We start from the raw sequence: 22,016 nt of genomic DNA, 5'->3' as shown, positions 1-22,016 counted from the left end.
ATAACAAGTGAAACACATAACCCATTTGTCTGGCATTGTAACAATCTCACACTGAAAACTTCCAAACACAAAGGGGGATTTTGGAAAATAAAGAGAGATAAATAAACAAAGAAAAAAAAAAAAAGAATCAGAGAAAAGAAGAATCTCATATTCATGGAGAATCATTTTCGGATCGATCAAAGTGGAGAAGTTGACCATTACATTTGGGGCAATCTTCGACATGTTTGGGGACCATGAAATACATGAGACAGCTTTTGCAACCAGCCACTACCAAAACATGGTCTTTCTCTACCCGCGGGTAATGCCCTCTTGAGCAAGAAGAAGGTGGAGGAGACGATTCCGACGACGATTCCTCGCTGTCGTATGAGCTATCTTCTTCTGAGTAATATCCTCCACTGTACTCCGCTGTCGTTCTCGGATCTTCTTTTGCTTTCATGCCGTTTCTCCAGTTTATGTAGTAAATTTCCCCTGTCTGTAAAAACAAAAACAAAAAACAAAAATAGAAAACCCTTTTTAAATTTATTCTTAGAGAAATTAAGGAACAAGTACAAACTGTACCAAACAACTACAATGTATTATGTATATGATCAAACCCAGATTTCCTTTTTGCTATTTTTTATTTTATTTTATATTTTTAAATTTGCATAATTATCAAATCCATTACAGCTTTTCTTTTACCCATTAATCCAACCCGAGAGAAAAGTTTCTTTCTTTATCGTGTAAAGAAAATGTACCAACTGAGATAGTCAAACCCACAAAAAAGCTTTGCTTTTGCTTTTTCCTTTTTGCGTCTAAAACAAGAAATAAATGGAATGAAGCTAGTGGGGGAAAAGAGAGCATCCCATTTACGCGATTTTGGTTTGAACACAATTTTTATTCTTGAAGGGCACAAAGACTATTAATTACAGGAAGCCATTAAAGAATAAAAGCTGCCTTTCTTATACACCAAAAAAAAAAAAAAAAGTAACAAAAGGTGCAAGATCTGCAATGCTTTTGCATTTATTTGAATGAAGCCTGAAGAGGTAAAAAAATGACTATAACTTTAAACCAAAAAGGGGGTTGTTTTTTTTTTTTTTTTTTTAGGGTATGAAAAAAGAGAGAAAAAGAGAAAAACTGACCTTTAAATCAAGGCATTGCTCCCAATGGTAAGGGAGGGAGATATGGGAGTTAAGCTCCAAAGTAGTATCCGTATTTGGGAGGTGATCATTTTCAGGTCTATTATCATCTGGGGATGATGAGGCTGAAGAAGACGACCTTGCTGCCATGCCTATCCCAATGCCTAAACCACTTGAAGCTTCACCGCTAGAGTTGCTGCTGCTATGCTGATTTAGAGAGCAGTTTTGAAGAGAACGCTCTAAAGATGCAGTGATCGTCGCCATGTTTGGAGCTGCCATCACTTTTAATTTCCCTCTGTCTCTATCTCTATCGCTATCTCTATCTCTATCTCTATCTTATCTCTCTTAGCTAAAAGAATCCCAGAAGAAGACGAAGGTATAGAGAAGAGCTATACATGGAAAGAAGAATCGCAAACCCAAAATAGAGAAGAACAAAGAGAAATAGCAAGAGAAAAGAGAGAGAGAGAGAGAGAGAGATTAGATTAGGTGGGATTTTGGAAAATGAAAGTATAATGGACAAAGGGAAGGGGTTATTTCTGAGATCGAAGATCAGAGACCCAAAAAAAAAAAAAAAAAAAAAAAAGAGGAAGGTAGAAATAGAGGAAGAGAGTGTCACTCTCTGTAACTGCGCGTGGGAATCTTAAGGAGGAAAATGACCGTGCGGGACCCAACGAGTGAACCACTGTGGTATGCAATTTGTCTCTCTTAAGGATTCCATATCAAACACGCGATACATGGGGCGTGGGATTTTAACATTACATAAAACTCTTTTTTTTTTATTTAATTAAATTTTCTAATTACTGAAATGTGAAACATATAGAGCAAGAGGAAGAAAGAAATTAAAAATGTAAAATGTAAATTAAAGATAATGAAGAGATAAAAGATTGAGTTAGAGAGAGAGAGAGAGAGAGAGATCCGGTAAAAGCGAGATTAGCATTACCAAATACGAATGCGGGAACTTCCTTTTAACAGTTTCTGTTTTTTGAAAAGGTTAGGACTTCAGATGGCGCTTTCTGAATGGCGGGACGAAACCATGCCCACTCGCATCCTCCCCCGTCAGTACACGCGCCGACTAATCAGATTGTTTTTATCCTTTAATGGATCTAATACAAAAATTATAAATTCATTTTTTACATTTTATTATATATAGAGAAGGAAAATATAGAATTTTTCCTTCTTCTTTTTTTGGTTATTAGTTCCTTAATGATATTTACTTTGTTACGGGTCTAAAGTGGGGCCGTTACGGGTCTAACTTTATGTTTGCGAAATCTAGTTTGTTTCTTAAAAGAATAAAAATAAGAAATTAGCTGCTAAAACTAGTAAAAGCACAAAAAAAAAAAAAAAAAAAAGCTTAAAACGGTCAGATTCATTGCGCAATGTGCATTTTAGAGCTGGAAATTTGACCATTCAATGGTTTATTAAAGTTCAAGTTTTTCAACCTCTGTTAGTCTACTTAATTAAAAACGGTAACAACCCCTGTAGAATTTGTTAAACTTTGTTGCATAAATTTCAAAATTATATATTCCAGAACTTGAACCTTTCTTCAAGCTCTCCTATCATTACATGACTTGACTAATATTTACGGCCATTCTTTTTTCTTTTTTTTTTTTTCTTTCACATTTTTTCGAGAAGTTGGGGACCAAAGTTTCTACAGATATTAAGTATATAAACAGGGCTTCTCATCAATGAACCCTTTTAACTCTTTTTTTTTTTTTATATGATATGAAAACTAATAAATGTGGTTCATGCATTTTACTGTATTCAATGGATAGTAGCTAGGGTTTTGTCAAAACCCTTTTATTTAACTTATATATTTATTTGTTAAATTTGCTTGAAAAGCTAAAAACCCTTTATATGGTGTATTGACCATTTAGCAATTAGCATATATGTATATATATAACCCCAATCGTGGGTGTACTGTAAAACTTCAAAATTCATACAAGGAATATTTTAAAAAAAGTGGAAAAAGAAAACAAAAAATATAAAATATAAAATAAAAATGAGAGATGGAAAAAATATAGCAAATGAAATTGGATGGTAGAAGAGAGAGAGAGAGAGAGAGAGAGAGAAGGGGTAAGAATTGGACAAAAAGAAATGGACGATGAGAGACCGTATGTGTTGGGGGAGCCGCCGTGGGGGATTAGCGGTAAAAACCAAGGGGGGAAAGGAAAAATATATTTTATATAAAAAAAGAGAAAAGAATAATAAAAAGTGAAAATGATAAAAAAAATAAAAAAAATAAAAAAATAATATATATGTATATACATGTATGAAAAGAAGTGTAAGCTTCACGAGATGGTTAGGGGGCCGTTGGGAATGCTTAAGACGCCCCAATATGAGTCGGATTTTTCCTGCTTTGTGGAATCTCTTCTGAACTCTTATCAGTCCCTGACACCATCTTTCTTTCTTTCTCTCTCTCTCTCTCTCTCTCTCTCTCTCTCTCTCTATCTCTTTGATCTCTGCACTAATATTCCTTCTCATACCAGCTGGGATGTTCCACTGCTTTTTTTTTGTTTTCGTATGCCCCTCTCTTTCCTGAATTTTGCTTCACGGATCATTGCTTTTCCTTTTTCAAATTTTTCTCCTTGCTTCCAGCTAATTCTCTTCTTTTACCTTACCGAATCTAACCATCCATCTCTCTCATTATTCAATTTTTAATCTCTCAACACCGTTTCATTAAATACGTACCAAATCTTTCCATTTCTTTTTATATTTTTAGGATATAATTAGTAACAAACTTATGTATTAAGTTTACTAAGAGTTTAAGAATGTATGTCTCACATTCATAACCAAAAGAAAAAAAAGGATAAAATAAAGGGACTAGAATACTCTAATATGTGATGACGGGTAAAATGTTTTTTAATAATTATTGTAGAGAGTAGGGAATATTCAAACTCAGCATTTTGAACTGGCCGGGGATTGACCGTTGGAAGAGAAGAGAAGAGAAGAGAAGGTTGGGGGTATGTTTGATGAGCGGGTTTCCCAAATCATTCCTCTGCACAGATATCGCCATACATGTATATATGTGTGTGTGTGTGTAGTTGGGCGCACGAAGGGAACATCCCCTAGTGGCCTTGGGCGTTCTACTACTGCTGCAGCTTCCTCGCTCCTGCTGTTGCCCTTGCACAGCATTTCTTTATGTTTATATTTGCAAAAGATCAAGCTTTACACACCACATTTCTTACACGGCATCTCTAACATTAATAATATATTATTGCTTTTCTCTAAGAATACTCTTTTATTTATATTTTACTCCTTTGATTATTTATTTAATTTGGAATGACGTTCTTGCTACGACTTCACAACCATAAAAATCACCATTACATGTATTCTTTGTTTTGTTAATTATAATAAACGTATTAGTTCCATGACAAGGAAAAATGCCTTGGGAGACACTTCTCTCTCTCTCCCTCTCTCTCATGGTAAAAAGCTGCATATCTTCTTTCTTTAAAACTATACAGATGGTCAGGCAGATGAAGCTGAAAAATGATAATAACTTTTGGGTCAAAACAAGATTTTCTAACAAAGTACCCACCACATCACTCCAGACCCCTTTTAGCTCCCGGACACAATACTTCTTCCCTTGCCCTTATTATGTGTCTTCCTACAAACTGATAATTTAAAAGACCCAACTCCAAATTAAAAAAGCTTCTGCTTCCACTTGATAGGAACCTATAGGAACCTAACCAATACAAGGAAAGAACTTGGGTTACGGCCCAATTGGACACTTGGGTTTTTCTTATTTAAGCCCAAACTAAAATTAAAAAGTACAAGCCCAACTTTGTATTTTGTCATATTTGGAAACTTGGCAGCATTAAATTGGATGTTGACTAAACAATTTCGAGTTTACGCGGGATTCGTCACAGACATCTGGAAGATTCCAAATTTATTTTCATAATATTAAAAGCCTCTTCAATTACAAAAATCTCTTATTCCCTCAATTAAGCTTTTAATTGGCGAACGGGGGATTTGGGGAATTGATTAGGCCCAATCTTTAATTTGGTAATGTAGATCCACCAATTACCGCCTTCCACGTAATAATACTTTTTTCAATTAACTTTAATGTCTCACTCCTTGTTATTACATCGGGGACATTCTAGTAAATTTCGAAAAATACAACGTCTTCGTCGTCTAACGCCACAGTGGTACGAAATTGCAGAAAGGTCCACGGTCAGCTTTTCTCTGTTAAATATTATTTATTTATTGAAATTTGTGGCATTCAATTGAAAAGGTTAGGCGTTGTTCCGAAGGAAAATCCGAAATCGACAAAGCGAAGAGAGAAAGAGAGAAAGAAAAGATCAAGGATGGCGAAGAAGAACGGTGAAGAGGTGGTGATGGGAGTTCCGTACTACGCGTCGCAGAATCCGTACCAAGCGGGAACGATCCCGCCAAACGCCGTATTTGGGGATCCAAAGGGCATTCCAATACAACAGACCATTTACAGAGACACTCCCGCCCCATTCAACTGCGTTTACTGTGGTAATTCCGGAGTTACCACCGTCAGGTCTATTCCCCCATTCACAGCTCTTTATCAAAATCCCAATCTCTTATTTTATTTGGTTTTAGAATTTCATCAATCGAATAATTTTGCGTGAATTTGATATATGCCTTAATCACTTTTGCGGATTGTGGGACTGTCAGCAATTTCTATGAATTTTTTTTTGGAATGGATTTCTATTTTAACTGATTTTGGTGCATATATAATTAATCTGACTTCTGTCCTTTGTGCGCCTCTTACTGTTTTTTCAACTCTTTGTAATCACAGATTTATGGGTTCGTTGAATGATTGAAGGATGTGTTTAGGCTATTTTTAATCGCAGATTTATTGATTCGTTGAATTATTGAAGTATGTGTTTAGGTTATTTTTGATGGATTATTGCGGACCTTGTTTTGATGAATTTTGTCTTTACCTTTTTTATGATTTTAAATTGAATTTTCATTGGTTGGGTGTTGGTTGGAGAATTTGAGACGGACAGAGACTTTGGGTTATAATTTCAACGAAATGAATTTCCGGCGACATGACGAAGAATGGATATGTAGCAGTTCAGAGAACTAGAATAGGATTCAAGTTAAAGGCATGGAACATTCAGTGATTAAATTGGTATTACTTTACGGATGATTTTTGTAGGAATGAAATCGACAGGACTGAACCAACTATTGCAATAGGGGCGCAATACAAAAGTGGTTTGGTTTACTTGTTTGTTTCTCATGAGCAAACTGTTGTCCCATTCTATGCAATGGTCAATATGCAGATCGAAAATTAGAAACAAACATTGCATCTAAGACCCAAAGTGTTTATGTTATCCTAGTTAACCAAAGTTCCAAGAAATAATTTATGCGCTTGCTATCATAGAATAAAATAAGCAGAGAGTATGCGGAATGCCTTAAGTTTATTGAGAAAAAATGGTTTGAATTGTAGTTGATGGATTGTTTATTTTACATCTTCTGCTGAAATCTCTTTTTTGAGTATAAAAAAATTAAAAAGAAAAAATAGTAGGCAATAATTTTTTGAACTACCATGTAGCCTTTCATAATTTTGCATATTGAAATATTGTTAGAAGTATAATTTGCATAAATGCTTTATATGGTTTTTGGTCATAGTAGACTTTTTTTCCATGGATAGTTTCCATGTCATATAAAGAAAGACCAGGAAATGGTTTCTTTTCTCTAAATATATATGCGATGGTACATGAAATGTAATGCTTGGTGGCTGTTGTATGCGTTAGTAGATTTTCCATAAAAAGGCAGTAACCAAATCCTCAGTGCAGTCATCAATGGGACCCAAAATCTCTTTGAACTTGTGTCATTGTAGTAGATGCTCTTAATCCTTTTCTCCCCTCTAATTCTTATATTTGTTGTTTAATCCAGATCAAAGCCAAGCCTGGCAGCTGTTATTGGTTGCATGATGCCGATGATGCTTGGAATTTGCTTTCTTTGCCCTTCTATGGACTGCCTTTGGCATAAATATCATTATTGCCCAAGCTGCAATGAAAAGGTATATCAGTCGTCAGTCTTTTCATTCATTAATCTACTTGTAATGGACTTCCTCTACCATTTTGCATGCTTCCATCTGCAAATATTTGATCAGAGCTAATATCGTCGTTGTGTGCTTTGGTTTTTCTGTAGGTTGCCGACTTTGAGAAATCGGATCCTTGTGCTGTGATGGATCCTCCACACTGGACACAGCAAAGCTTTGCTCTACCTGGAATATAAGAAGTTTTGTATTTGTGACTGTTTGGATGTATTTCCTTGTCTGCTTGTTAGGATCCATAAGATTGCTGGTATATATATATATATATATATATATTTTAAATTACTGTAAAGAACTATATTCATGTATATGACATGTTTATTGTTCGGGTATTCTTATGATCAAATTATCAAAATACTCTCCTGCTCTAATGAAATGTCTCCGTGCACTTTGCTAAATGTGTGCTTTTTTCTTATATTCATGTATATTTTTCGTCTAACATAATATAATTATTTTTATGAGGAAAAAATTTTTGTTTTCTCTTCCTTTTTTAAACATAATCTTGGGCAAGTTCGATTACCAATCTGGACCATAATGTTGATTCTTTTGCACAATTTTCTCCGAAGTGTATGAGCCATCTGAATTACCCTGCATCACAATAACATAATTCCTCTGCTAGTCAAGACATTCGTAGGTATTTAAGTTCGATTACCAATCTGGACCATAATGTTGATTCTTTTGCACAATTTCACCGAAGGGTATGAGCCATCTGAATTACCCTGCATTACAGTAACATAATTCCTCTGCTAATCAGGACATTCGTAGGTATTTAAGTAATCTTCATGTTATAATATCGGTTTCTATAAAAATGATGTCCTAATGGCTTCTAATTACATAATATAAGCATCAAAAAGTAAATTGATATTACGCATCAAAAAGTGATTCAGTAGCGGCAATTAATAGTCAAGTCCTTGAATAATTCCATCGCCACCAAAATCTCTTATTCTTTTACCCCTTTGACTTTGGCACAAAGTTGGAATCTAAGCAGGCATGATTTCTATCTTACATTGGACAGGTTTTTTTTTTATTTCTTTATTGGCCAAGAAATTAATATATTGATCAATATTAGTCCCTCAAAAAGTTTCAGACACGACGTTTTTTGCACTGTATAATTCATGTGTTGTTGTTCTGTAGGCAAGCAATAAGCAGTTCCAATTAGAGAATATATTATACTACATTTTGCCAGAAAGATTCTGTTTCACATATTAAGAAGAATTCTACAAAACAACGTTGGACGCAAGGATAAAAACCTGATTAAGAATCTAATTAAAGAATAATGTATCAATGAATTAATAATAATCAAGAAGCACAGATTTATATAAAAGTTAATTAAATATAATATTGAGAAAAATCATCAATTGCACCTTTCTCTGCTGACTGTACATCAAATATTAGAAAAAAATATAAATGGAATGAAAGTTCATTTTCTGTCAGAATTAAAAATACATATAAAGATTTAAAAAGAAATCCAAAAAGACGAACCTATATGTAGAGAAAATGTTAGAGAAAAATATAAAGAAAATGAATACCCATATTCCATCACAAGCCATTTTCTTTTCCATCAACTAAAGCTATATTATTGGTTTCAAAGAGTAAAACTTGGATTTTGATTCGGATTCTCAATGCGTTTGTGGGAAAATAATAAATAAATAATTGATGAAATATAAAATGTATATAACACAAGCAAGTACCTCCTTTGTTATGAATTTCTCTGAGAAGCTAATAATCCAAAGAAAACTATAGGTTGAGCAGCTGCGGAGAGCGCGCTAGTTGAAGAAGAAGATAGAGGTCCAGCATGAGAGATAAGAGCCTGTCTTGTTAGCCAAGGAGACTGCCTGAATACCGGATAAGGAGTCTTTCTTAAGCCTAAATGTCAAAACTATACATACGTACAAATCTATATAGAATAGAATTAATGCCATTTTTCTAATATATAAAGAATGTATGATTTCTATATATGGACCACCACTTTAAATTTTGCTTTGATTTGTAAAAGACTCCTCTTGAGGCTACAGGCAAGTCATCCTTGGCTACGAAACAAGGCGCTTTATCCTCATGTAGGACCTTTCTTCTTTCTCGTTCGATATAGATATATACAAAACTTTATAACTTGTATCAGCTACATATTTATATATACTATCTAGATTTTCTTTTTCTTTTTCTGGGAATTGAATAGGTAAAATGGCAGTGGATATGAAGGACTATATATAGGCAATGAGATTGACAATGTGCATTAAGATTCGTATGGCTAGTCGCATATATAATTTAGCATCCTCTCCATCATCGATCATTGGATCAATCTGCATGATCCAATCATCAAGGTTCTTGTCGTGGAATATATTCCAGAATTGTGCATAGCCCCACGTACGCCGCCCAATGTTCATTGTTCGGTGATGGATGGGTCTAGACTCTAGATAAACATATACATGAATAATATATCTATATATATAATATCTATATATATATATAATATAATAATATATATCATTTGAATCCATATACATGATAATATTGAAGATGGAATTGCCTGTTCTACCCCACTACCCCGAAAATAATAAAATAAAATATAAAAGATAAATTGATATAGCTTCAATTTCCCCCCCCCCCCCCCCCCCCCCCCCCCCCCCCTTGTAGATACAGAAAAAAGAGCTCTTTTACTCGATCACATGTCGCTCTGCCATTGCTCAGACTTATGCCTCTTGGCCCTGCCAAAGGCTATGGGAGATGGGGATTTTTTTCCCTATCAACTTTTAATTTAATTTGTGCACTTTTATGCATTTATTTTATTTATTTCTTGCAACTCGATACATATGGACATTACGTATATATATATATGATATATGAAAAATATTGGGTATATTGGGGTGGGTTTTGACCCCTTTTTTTTTTTTCAAAAAAAGAAAAAAAAAAAAAAACTTTAAAAGCTATTGGAGGAGAAGAACAAAATCTAAAAAGAAATATTTGATCTCTCAGACTCAGTGTCAAGTTGATGTGCATTGAAAAGCCCCCTGATTAGGCTGTGGATTGAGTTGCTTCTTTCTTCCCAAGTATTATTCATTTTCTTTTTCTCTTTATGGTCGTATTATTCCAATTCCAATAAGACGTCAACCTAAGCCACACGTCCACCCACTAGAAAACCATAAGTCAATATCTTTTTCCTCAAAACAATCAAAATCTTGGTTCCTCCATGATTTTAATTTTTGTGGGGTTGAATTTTATGGATCCCCATGGTAAATATAAGTCATCTCGTCATTGGAAGACACTATAAAAAAATTTTGTTGAGAAGAAAAACTCACTCTCTCTTTTTGACTTGTGCGTGTGCATATCAAAACACACTGTATATGATAAGAATCGTTTCGAGGACCTTAACTGCTTGGCATTTCAACGCCAAAAAAAAAACCTTCATATATACCAAACTTCCTCTATAAATTAACAAAGAGCATATATAAATTATTATATATAGATATATATATATATTAATCGAGTTGTGTTCATGTATCATTTTCATCTTTTTATCTGACCTCCATCCCGTATAGAATAACTAGAAAAAGGCAAAGCATGGAGAGTGGACCTGTCGACCAATGGAGCATATGTCTTCTTGCCTTTTGCCTTGTCTTCACGGGCCCACTTCTATTTTTTCAATGTTTGGTTTTTTTTCTTTTTTTTTTTTCCCCCCACCCACCCCACCCCCCCTCTCCTCTTTCCTTTTCATGAAACTGAAGATTAATCATTGGATATAAGCTATCAGCACTGATTTCCTTGTTGTCTGAATAATTTGCATCATAGACTAGCTTAGTTGCGGTTATATGCATTAATCTAAGGAAACTATATGGCCAATAACAACAACTTTTAAAACGCATGACACTTTCTTTTATTTTGCTTTTGCTAACTATATATTAAAAAAGATGTTTACTTCATTTGAATCTATACCTATATCTCAGAAGCTCTTCTTATTTCCATGTGAAAATTTTTAATTTCGTAAATAAATTATGGAGGTCTCTGAACTAAGATTAATTTCTTTAATCTCTTTGAAGATTGAAAAGGATGCCTGTTTATGGTTCTCTTCCAGTAAACTATAATAATAATAATACTAATAATAAAGGTGTATGTATTATCTATCTGTAATGTGTGGTGAGATTCTCTTTTTAATTACCAAAAAAAGTATAAAATTAATTAAGCATGACCAAGTCCCGAAAGGCCTTTATTGTACATGCCTTAAGATGCTCAAATCATATATAAAAATAAGCAAATAAGATAATTCGCTTCAATATTACTGAGATTTTATATTTCCTAGTTCTATTGTCTGTAGCAATTTTTGCGGCTGTCCGGAAGTTTTTGTGCCCCTTTCCATCTTCCACATGCTCCAGCCTCCGTCCTGTTACCCATATCGATGTAATGGATTTGGGCTGATTACTGGAACTAATTGTTGGGTCCAGTTATATTGATAATGGGCCAAGGTTTGAGTCCAAGAATCTCTGCAAATATTTTTTTTTTAAATGATTAAAATGAAAACCTAAATTAGAATTTAATTATGTAATATACATATTTCAAGATTACAATAAATTTCTAATTTAAAGATGGGACCTGATTCAAACCCAAGATTTCAAAAGTAAAGATATAAAAGGCATTATCTCTTGACCAACTTCACCCTTCATTTATGATAAGCGATTGAATGGCAAAAATTAAATACTTCTTTCGATATGAATGGATAATATATCTTAACAATTATTTTTTATATATAAATATAAATAATTTTGAACATAAAAATTTTATAGTTTAAATATTAAGTTAGTGGATAAAACGAATAATTTTAGTGGTTGACCATTTCTTTTTATGTTCCATGAAAAATTAGTTTGCAAATTAAATAATTTATTAAAAAAATTATTAAATTAATAAAGTTTGTTTTAAAAAAAGGTTAAATTATGGATTTAGAATATAAAATTAAGATATTCTATGTTATTATGTTACTATTTTTTTTTTTTTAGCATAAAAGTTTATAATTTAAACATTAAGTTCGTGAAATTTGTTAAAAAGAAGATCAAATTAACAGTTTTGAATATGAATCGTTTCAAAATCCTAAAGAATTATGTCGTTTTGAGCCAAAATGATAATAATAATAACAATAATAATAAATAATTATGAATTATGTCGCTTTTTTTAATTTTTTGAACATCATCAATTATGTCTATTTGCACGCTGTCACATTTATATTTTCATTTAATTGCCAACCCAAAGGTCGCTTTGGAAGTGTTAACCTTCTACAACCGGTGCTAACCAATTTCTAAACTTTCTACCGTCCGATTGATCATCACATCATCTCTGCTTAATTAAATCAAATCAAACCAAACCAAACATCAACAACCTCAGAGCAACAGAACACAAATATCGTGTCAACCGCACAGAATACTTACCCTATCTGCTGGTCCAACGTTGTTGCTTGATCCATTGGATTTTTTTTTTTTTTGTTTTTCGGTTCTCTCTTTCTTTCTCGCTCTCAAGTCTCTGAACCCTAAGACTGACTTTCCCTCCTTCATTACCCGCCATGAAATTACCAGAAACCCACCACCACCTCCATGAAGCTCAGAAGCTCGCATCTGCTCTTATGGATCAAATTCCTCAAGTCCAGAGCTTCAAAGGCAAATGGGCACTCGTCAAAACCAAAATCGCCACTCTTCCAAATCAGCTCCGAGTCCTTTCCGACTCGCCAAACTTCTCCACAACTCCACTCGCCTTCGAACTGGTTCAGTCCGTCGCTCAAACACTCTCCGAAACTCTGATCCTCGTTGCGAAATGCTTGAATCCTACCCCTGCTGACGGAAAGCTCAGAACGCAGAGCGACATTGATTCGGTCTCGGCGAAGCTCGATCAGCATGTGAAAGACATTGAGCTCTTGATCAATTCTCGGGTTCTTCAAGAAAGCAGTAGTCTTGGTGGTGATTCTGAATCGGCGAGTTCGAAGCAAGACGCCGTCAGGGTCGAGGCGAGGAACTTGATAACTCGGTTGCAGATTGGGAATTCCGAGTCCAGGAACTCGGCGATGGACTCGTTGTTGGGTCTGCTTTACGAGGACGATAAGAGCGTTTTGATCGCCGTGGATCAGGGTGTTGTTCCGGTGCTTGTGAATTTGCTCGACTCGAGCTCCGTGGAGATTAAGGAGAAAGCGGTGTCTGCAATTTCAAGGGTTTCGATTGTGGGTAGTGGCAAGCATTTACTGGTTGTGGAAGGGGCTTTGCTAATCACTCATTTGCTTAGGATCTTAGATTCCAGAAATGGGTTCGCAAGAGAGAAAGCTTGTATCGCACTTCAAGCTCTCAGCTTTTCTGAGGAAAATGCCAGATTGATAGGTTGCAGAGGTGGGATTGTTTCCCTTTTGGAGATTTGCCAATCTGGGACTCCATATTCGCAGGCTTACGCGGCTGGGACTCTGCGAAATCTTTCTGGGTTTTCTGAAATTAGTAAATATTTTATTGAGGAGAATGCAATTCCAGTGCTGGTTGGGGTTGCCGCTTCAGGGACTTTTATTGCTCAAGGAAATGCTATTGAGTGTCTCAGTAATCTGGTTTCAAAAGATGAGAGCTTGAAATTCATAATTGCTCAGGAAGGTGGAATTCAGTGCTTGAAAATTTTCTGGGATGCTGCGCCAATGGTTCAGAGTCTTGAGGTTGCAATCGAATTGTTTACCAAATTGGCATCTTGTAGATCCATTGGGGAAGCTCTTCTTTGTGAGGGGTTTTTGCCCAAGTTTCGTGGGTTATTGAATTGTGGAGTTGCAAATGTGCGAATTGCTGCTGCTGGGGCTGTTTACGAGTTGGGTTTTAGCTCAAAAACGAGAAAAGAGATTGGAGATGCTGGAATTATACCTCCATTGATTAGCATGTTGGATGCCAAGGCTGTTGAAGAAAAAGAAATAGCTGCAAAGACATTGTCTTCCCTTATGCTTTATGCGGGCAATAGGAAAATTTTTGTCAAGGAGGAGAAGGCCATAGAGTGTACAGTTCAACTTCTTGATCATTCAGAAAATGATCTTGACAAGAAGTACTTGATATCTATTCTATATTCAATTGTGAATTCAACGAGGGCTAGGAAACAAATTGTAGATGCTGGGGCTTTAGCTCATCTGCTGAAACTTATGGAGGTACATGTCGATGGGGCCAAGAAGCTTTATGAAAGTCTTCGTCGAAATAACACTTGGAGTGTGTTTGCCAGAAGAAAATGAGGATATTTCTCGGAAGATATTTTTATTATAGGACAAAGACTGTTGCCTCTGTTTCAGCAAGAGCATTAAAACCAAGCCTGTTTTTGGTATATACTTTGACTCTGTTTGATACTTTCTCTTGGTCCTTGTATTTGTGATTTAAGGGTTTCATTGGAAGGTTTTTATGTTTCCAATTTGATTTGCTGATGTATATTTTTGAATAGTAAAAATGTTTAAATTGCTTTACATTATTTGAAGAAATTGAATTTCTTTTGTTTTGTTATGTGCTCAATGCTTATGCATATATGTATTTTGGGATTCATTATGTCCCTCAGTCTTTGCTTCAACATCAAGTTTTAAGATATGATTTCTTTAGTACATTGGGTGACAAGTTTCACAGTAAAATAAAAGCCTCGTTATTTGTTTATTTATAGATATCATTTAGAATTGGAATTTTTGGTAAGACCAATAGAAATACATCCTTCACCTTCTTGATTACCTGTCATTGATCATTTTTTTAATTTTGCAATTCAATGTGAAGAATATTGAACACCATTTTCTTGTCCTATGAACAACGGTTAGGTACACTTGGTTTGCCCTAGATGTTTGGTTTGGTTTGGTTAATCAATCTCTCAAAATGTATTTGCAGACGACTTGGAAGTTAGAAGGGGCCAGATGTTTGGTTTGATTTGGTTAAACAATCTCTTAAAATCTTTTTGCCAATGATGTATACCTCAGAAGGGGCTAGATGGTACCAATCGTTTACTTGAACACAACTTTCCTGACGTTTGTCTTTGTAAATTACTTATTTAAGCACTCTTCTCTTGCTTGTAACCCATCATTTATAGGTGATAATTTTGTCTACGCAGTTGTTTGACAGAGAATAGGATGTTGATTGTAGATGTTGTAGATTTGTTCCAAACTGCTATAACTTTGTCTCATTCATTCTTGTCCTGGACGCATTATGTTTCTTTTAAGTTTTTCAATAAAAGCATTTGAAAATTGTGGCCCTGAGCCTTCTCGTCTTGAATATTCTCCAAGAGCTTTGTTGATCGGAGTTTGCGCATTCTCTATCTCATTAATTATTATTATTATTATTATTATTTCAATCTGGTTTTTTTACACTTTATAAAATCAGATATTTTTATTGGATAATAATAATAATAATAATAATAATAATTATTGTTATTATTATTTTGGATTTTACTAATCATTGAGAAGACTTCCTAATTTTGGAATTTTAATGACATCTTTGGTAGCCATTAGTATATCTGCTGCTTAAATTGTCTCTGTTCTCTAGGTACGGCTAGTTATTTATTTATTTTTTTGGTTTTAGCCTTTTCGAATAAATGAAAATGAATATCTATCTATAATTCATGAATTCATTGGCACATTGAGCTTCTTAATCCTCGATTCTCCGAGCCACATAGCAAACTCTAAATCTCAGCCACGATACAGTTTATTTTATTCTTAAGCAAGTTTATATTAGACAAGCTAAAATCTCATACAAAACGAACTATACGATAATTTATGTGTTTAATTTGATAATAATGTGCCAAGATAAGTTAACAAATCTTAATTAATGAAATAAAATAACACATGATAAATCCATTTGAGTATTAAGGAGTGATATTTTTGTAATTATTTAAAAATTATAATATTGAAAAAAAAAGTTAGTTTATTTTTTTAATCTAAAAATAAATAAATAGATTTGCAAGATTTTATTTTTAAAAAATTATTTTATTATTTAAAATTTAGGTTAAACTTATATTTCCAAATTTATATACATTTTCAACATATTAACAAGTCAAATGATAGATAATGAAATAATTTAAGAAAAAAGATCTGAATTTATTCATTTCCATATCAAAACTTAATCAATTATGTTTAAATTAATTAAATTTTATATAAACATAACATGACACAGCATGTTGTGAGTCCTACTTTATACTCACTCCCATGTGATAAATGAGATAATTAGTTGTTGGTTTAATATTTTGATCCCCTAAGTAATTCATTTTTCTGTGTTGACTTTGTTAGGTTTTCAAGTCCGGACAAGTTATACTAACAAACGACTTTGTCAAAAAAGGTGAAACATGCGAACAACTTCAAGAGATCAATTCATCAAAGTATCAAGGATTAATGTGTCATTTACCTGCATAATATAGGATTTTTTTAGCTTCTTTTTTTTTTCTTTTTTTTTTTAAAAAAATTTGAGTTTGTGGAATACAAGGATTGAAATTCTAATTCTTGAATAATTACAACCTGCTTTACTACGTCATTAAATGGCTGTTAGTAATTACAATGAAATATGATAATTTCAATCTCAAAGAGATATAATTTAGGATAAATGGTTTTCTATTTTATTTTTCTGTTCAATTTTGTAGATAAGATTTGAATTGGCAAACGAAATGTGCCATGTATATATGCACATTGAAAACGCAGAATATGGAGTGTGGCTGGTGGGCCAGACGCATCAAGTCTTGTCTTCGCTCGCATTATTTGTTCATTTCTTTGGTCGGTGAAGTTTTCTTCGTTTTACCTTGTTTTTTAGTCAGGGGCAGTATAATTTTCATTATTTTTTATTATATAATAAAAAATAAAAAAATGAAGGAGTTTATTATTTTTTTAATCAAATTCTAAATATTCATCGATTAAATATAAAGCAATATATATATATATAAATAAAAAAAAGGACAGACGGTGATGATATGGCGGTGGTGATAAAGACAGAGGACGTCATGAATGACGATGACGGCCTTCTCAGCCGCAATTCCAATGTATGCAGTTCCCAATTCCAACCCTTCCTTTTCTGTGTTTATCATTTTTGATAAAAAAAATTAAAAAAAAAAAAGAGAAATAAACAAATATTATTTATATTTAGTAACCACTACGCAGGTGTAGGTGAAGCTGCAGGTGCACGTGATTTTTAAAATTTAAGAGGGCGGGGGTCCCCACTTTGGCCGGCCCCTTGTAATGTTTTACAGCTTCTGTTCGTCTCCTCTCCTCTGCCCTGCCTCTACAATTTTCTCTCAAATTCTCAATCATTATAGGCCTCTCTAAAGTTTTGCCGTGCCACGTGTTTTTCTTCTGCAATAATTTTGTCTTGGATTGGACACCCTAAGATATTTTGTTTATGAAGATTCATAATGCAATTCATGACAAAAAATAAAAAAAGAAAAATCCATCAAACTTTGAGAATGACAATTGAAAAATATTTCTATGCCAAATAGATATAGAGTCAATAATATTAATTAGCCAACTATTAGTGCATTACTATTGCTAAAATGACAATGGTAATTAAAATTTGCATAATATAATGGATAATAACAAATATAATTTTTAGTGTGTTAGGAGGCCGACATTCAAGAGAAAATGCATAGTAAATAATAAAAACACTAATAAAACGTGAATAATAACACTAAAACTAAAGGGAGTCAAAACAAATCTATTCAAAACTCAAGAGTAGTGGTGTATATATATCCTAGTCTCCAGCAGACACAAATTTTGGGCACTGCCATTATTAGTAAATCTATAAAAATAAAAAATTAAAATTAAAAGTGTGATGAAGTGGTGTCGTTCGAGGTGGGAAGGTTTCTATTTATAGGACGAAATGCAGAGGAACACAGACAGACGCACAGTTGAGTCGGTGAAACCTGAAGCGATGGGGTCCACAAATTCTGTTAAAACCATCATGATCACAGCACGGCTTATCCTGATGTGTAATTACCTTACCATCAGAAATAAATAGAGCGTTGAGATTATAGTACAGTGGCAGGGAACACGTGCGCACGAGACCACCTAAGTGCCAGCCAGCCAGCCCAGCCAACTCTCCGTCCACAGAGAGAGAGAGAGAGAGAGAGAGAGAGAGAGTATTGACCCATTAAATATCGGACTGACAAAAGATGCCCTCCTCCGCCCCTGCCACCTCAGCAAAAAGGTAAAAGATATTTTGCATTCATAACTGGGCACCATCTTTTGCTATACCCCAGATTTACGTATCATTTTCCAAATCCCTCTCCACTGCTCTCTCTCTCTCTCTTTCTGCGCCCATAACTCTTTCTCTTCCTCTCTGTTGTGGAACCAAGCACATACTGTTAATCATACCGCTGCCTAAAAGTAAAAACTGGAACTTTTTAACAAAATTCTCAACAAAATAAAAACCCCCATGAAAAAGTAAAAAAAGGTGAAAAACGTAGTTCCAATTTTACTCCGTCTCTACTCTCTCAGCCCAACAAAAGCTGGAAAAAATAAAAACACTCCCTTGTCGTCATTTCTCGGTTTCATCCTTAAGGCATAGGAACATTAGGCAGTGGCAGGGGTTTCCAATTCCATTTGCCATTTTTCATTTCCAATTTCAAGCTTTTCTTTTTTCTTTTTTTTCCGACAATTAGGTTTTTCACTGTAAACTAGTCTCTCTGATAAACAACAAAAAGAAAAGAAATGGTGAACCCCAAATCTCGAAGCGCAGAGAGCGTGCCCTGCGATTTCTGCAGCGACCAAGTTGCGATTCTGTACTGCAGAGCCGACTCAGCGAAGCTCTGTTTGTTCTGCGACCAACAAGTTCACTCTGCCAACCTCCTCTCCCGGAAGCATCTTCGCTCTCAGATCTGCGACAACTGTGCCTCCGAGCCTGTCTCCGTCCGATGCGCAACCGACAACCTCGTGCTCTGCCAGGAGTGCGATTGGGACGCCCACGGCACCTGCTCTCTCTCCGCCTCTCACGATCGCAACCCTGTCGATGGCTTCTCCGGCTGTCCCTCCGCTCTCGAGCTCGCCTCCATTTGGGGATTCGATCTCGAGGACAAGAAACCGGCGCGACCCGACCCGCCTTTCCCCAATTGGGCCAGTCCCCACGACATGCTTATGCCCGTGGACTCATCATCCTGGACCTACTACAAGTACAAACCGGACGGCGTGAGCCTTCAGGTTCAGGACTTGATTGTGCCGAATGAGAACGGCTTTGTTTTCCCGAACATGGGTTGCGGAGAGGTGGTGATGAAGAAACAGAGTTGCACTGCCAGATGTGGGAAGCAGAAGCAGGTCATGTACAAGCAGTTGGTGGAGTTGCTCAGGAGGGATTTGATGGCCAACGCCGCCGGCGGTGGCGACGGCGGCGGAGGGGGAGAGGGCAATTACCAGCCGGGGACCCCCAATAGGAGCGGTGGTTGTTGGCAAGGGAATGTGGAAGCGATCGGGTTGAGGAATGAAAGCAACGGTGATGATGGGGTAAATGGGCTTTTGACCGGTTCTTCCGGTGGTGCCGGTGTTCAACAGCATTTGCAGCAGCAGACGACGCCGTTTACATCTTTGCTGATGATGCCGATGCCTCCTCATGAGTTGAAAGATGGCGATGGGATTGTGGATGGGGATATGTTGTGGGATACCAACCCCAATGGGCAGTCCACTCAGGTAAATGTTGTTTTCGTTCTGTTTTTGTTTTTTGATTATTTGTCCTACTAATATCAATAATTATGGATTTGGACTGCATAAATAAAAATAAATAAATAAACGAGGTGCTTTAATTGAAGGAAAATGGAAATGTATTTCATGTCCAAGCTCTTTCATGGATGGATTATGGATGGATTAAGCTCAGCCCTTTGACAAGCCTGAGCTTCCTCTTTGTTGACTTAGATTTCCTAATAGAATAGATTTTTTTCTTCCTGGATATCTAATCTCTTCGTTCCCAAGGAGAATTTATCTTTCTTCGATATTTAAAGGCGGGAACAGAGGAATTTTCTAATAGTGAAACATACATCAACAAAGAAAACATTTTCTAATCTCTTTGAAAGGCATGTTTTGAATTTCTTATTGCCTCAATGCCTTAATTATTTATTTATTTTTCTTGTTGCTTTTTACTTTTAGTTTTTTAATGATCGTCGGTTACATGATTTCTTGTGGGCTCGTAATCACACAACTAGTTTGTTGCTGGAATTGCAGATATGGGACTTCAATTTAGGACGTTTGAGGGAACATGAAGAATCAGGACCCATGGAAGTGGCTTATTGTTCGAATGATGCAGGATTTATGATTAAAAATTTCGGTGAACTTATGAAAGAGACATCATGGACCAGTTCGAAAATTTTGGGAGATATTTACCAGATAAATTGCCCTATGGGACAAGATGACATGACGTTCAACGTAAGTCATGCCTGCTGTTTGATGTATCTTTTCTGATTTTATCCAATTATTTATCTGTTTACAATGTGCAAGCCACAGTGCTTAAATTATACATTTAGATCCATTGATTTATTTATTTGTGCTTTTTCCTGAGAACCCACTTGGGAAGGCAAGTGCGTATATAATAAGGATTTCTTCGTTGACTGGGATGCCCAGATTAAGTGCATGATGAATGTGAAAACAAAAAAAGATATTTCATGTTTTTGGATGTCAACAAAATGGCCAATCGATGTTAATCTAAAGAATAGGTAATTAGTACAACATGTTTAGTGATTAGTTTAATGGCATATTCCCATATATTCTTTTCCAAAACAAATGGTTTTTGCTGAGGCACTATTTGGTTAAGATGCATTGTTTTTGTTTTCCTGTATTAATATGGTTATTATTTTTGAAATTTTGCAGAATAATGGAAATAACCCAACAGCTAGCCAAGGACCAGCAACATCCGAGAGCAATAACCTACCAATTGGAAGACCATCTTCAGGTTCCGGTTTGGTGAAAGAAAAAGGTTGTGGTGCCTCTAAAGATGTGCATTTTACAGAGCAGTCTTTTCTTGTTAGAAGTGATAGTTTAAGAACAGCAGCAGCAACAAAGGCTAACATAGAGGTGTTGGCTCAGAATAGAGGCAATGCAATGCAGCGTTACAAGGAGAAGAAGAAAACCCGAAGGTCTGTTTGTTTGTTCTCACTTTCTCATTCTTCTTCTTTCTGGTTTTAGCTTCAAGTGGCATTTCGTTCTGAGTATTTTACAAATCAATGTGACAATAGATATGATAAACATATACGGTACGAGTCAAGGAAGGCAAGAGCTGATACCAGAAAGCGAGTTAAGGGTCGTTTTGTGAAGGCCACCGAAGCCCCTGATGGCTGATTTGGGCTTCTTCTCTGAAGTCCAACCTCACTCATGTCTGTAAATAGATTTTTTTTTTTTTTTTTTTGGCCCCCCTCTTTTTTTCTAATTTTCCCTGCACGATGAAAATGTATAAATTCTGCAGTTTATTTTGCTAGCATTTCGAGTATAACTTTGTTTCGTCCGTCCTACTTGGCACATCGAAAGGAAAACTCATAGAAATGCGGGAATGGCCCATAGTGCTTTGGGCTTTTGATGGGCTGGGTTTGTTCGGAACGTTTCAAAATAAAAAGCCTGCATTTGGACCGAACGTTCCATGAAGCCGTCTCATACGTTGACCTAGGGTTCTTCTGGAGACAAATTATATTAACTTATCTTGTTATTTTGTAAGTTTTGGTTTTGCACGCAATACCTTCTTATTTTCTGAATATAATGTATTCTTTTTCCTGTTGCGATGTCTTACTTTATATATATATATATAAAGTCTTTGAAATATTGTTATTATTATTATGTAGAACAATTGTAAGAGAGATAGCGGTCAAATAATTGTTTTTATAATTCAATACCGCGTTGAATTTTTTGTTCTTTTGTTTTTGGTAATGTAGATATATCTGCAAGTCTAGAAAATATATTAGACAAATGTGAC

General features: G+C 35.2%; 4 protein-coding genes and 1 long non-coding RNA gene across 6 annotated transcripts; 3 read left to right on the top strand and 2 right to left on the bottom strand.

Annotated features, from left to right (window-relative positions):
* Nucleotide 1: 1 nt before the first annotated feature.
* LOC107435229 (protein CURLY FLAG LEAF 1) lies at nt 2–1,661 on the bottom strand. Its single transcript, XM_016046787.4, has 2 exons — nt 1,119–1,661; nt 2–472 (listed from the first exon to the last, which is right to left on the bottom strand). The coding sequence occupies exons 1-2, from the start codon at nt 1,392–1,394 to the stop codon at nt 152–154; spliced, it is 597 nt and encodes a 198-aa protein (XP_015902273.1). The 5' UTR covers nt 1,395–1,661; the 3' UTR covers nt 2–151.
* A 3,499-nt stretch (nt 1,662–5,160) lies between these two features.
* LOC107435224 (GSH-induced LITAF domain protein) lies at nt 5,161–7,561 on the top strand. The gene is made up of 3 exons (XM_016046782.4): nt 5,161–5,619; nt 6,984–7,110; nt 7,242–7,561. Exons 1-3 carry the CDS (start codon nt 5,420–5,422, stop codon nt 7,326–7,328), a joined length of 414 nt encoding a protein of 137 aa, XP_015902268.1. The 5' UTR covers nt 5,161–5,419; the 3' UTR covers nt 7,329–7,561.
* On the bottom strand, nt 7,380–9,531 carry LOC125418729 (uncharacterized). Its single transcript, XR_007237734.2, has 2 exons — nt 8,838–9,531; nt 7,380–7,865 (listed from the first exon to the last, which is right to left on the bottom strand). It is a non-coding gene; the product is annotated as an uncharacterized LOC125418729 (long non-coding RNA).
* Nucleotides 9,532–12,415: 2,884 nt separating this feature from the next.
* On the top strand, nt 12,416–15,352 carry LOC107435220 (vacuolar protein 8). 2 transcript variants are annotated; one of them, XM_048463104.2, is made up of 2 exons: nt 12,416–14,448; nt 14,991–15,352. In XM_048463104.2, the coding sequence occupies exon 1, from the start codon at nt 12,689–12,691 to the stop codon at nt 14,360–14,362; it is 1,674 nt and encodes a 557-aa protein (XP_048319061.2). In that variant the 5' UTR covers nt 12,416–12,688; the 3' UTR covers nt 14,363–14,448; nt 14,991–15,352. The 2 variants fall into 2 exon arrangements, with proteins under 2 accessions (XP_048319061.2, XP_048319062.2); XM_048463105.2 differs by having other exon boundaries at nt 14,924–15,352.
* Nucleotides 15,353–17,810: 2,458 nt separating this feature from the next.
* LOC107435241 (zinc finger protein CONSTANS-LIKE 15) lies at nt 17,811–21,817 on the top strand. The gene is made up of 5 exons (XM_048462896.2): nt 17,811–19,753; nt 20,282–20,482; nt 20,924–21,189; nt 21,289–21,426; nt 21,516–21,817. Exons 1-4 carry the CDS (start codon nt 18,785–18,787, stop codon nt 21,389–21,391), a joined length of 1,539 nt encoding a protein of 512 aa, XP_048318853.2. The 5' UTR covers nt 17,811–18,784; the 3' UTR covers nt 21,392–21,426; nt 21,516–21,817.
* Nucleotides 21,818–22,016: the final 199 nt, after the last annotated feature.

This window comes from Ziziphus jujuba, chromosome 12 (assembly GCF_031755915.1).
Source record: "Ziziphus jujuba cultivar Dongzao chromosome 12, ASM3175591v1".
Classification (NCBI taxonomy): Eukaryota; Viridiplantae; Streptophyta; class Magnoliopsida; order Rosales; family Rhamnaceae; genus Ziziphus; species Ziziphus jujuba.
This window is presented reverse-complemented; position numbering and strand designations above follow the sequence as displayed.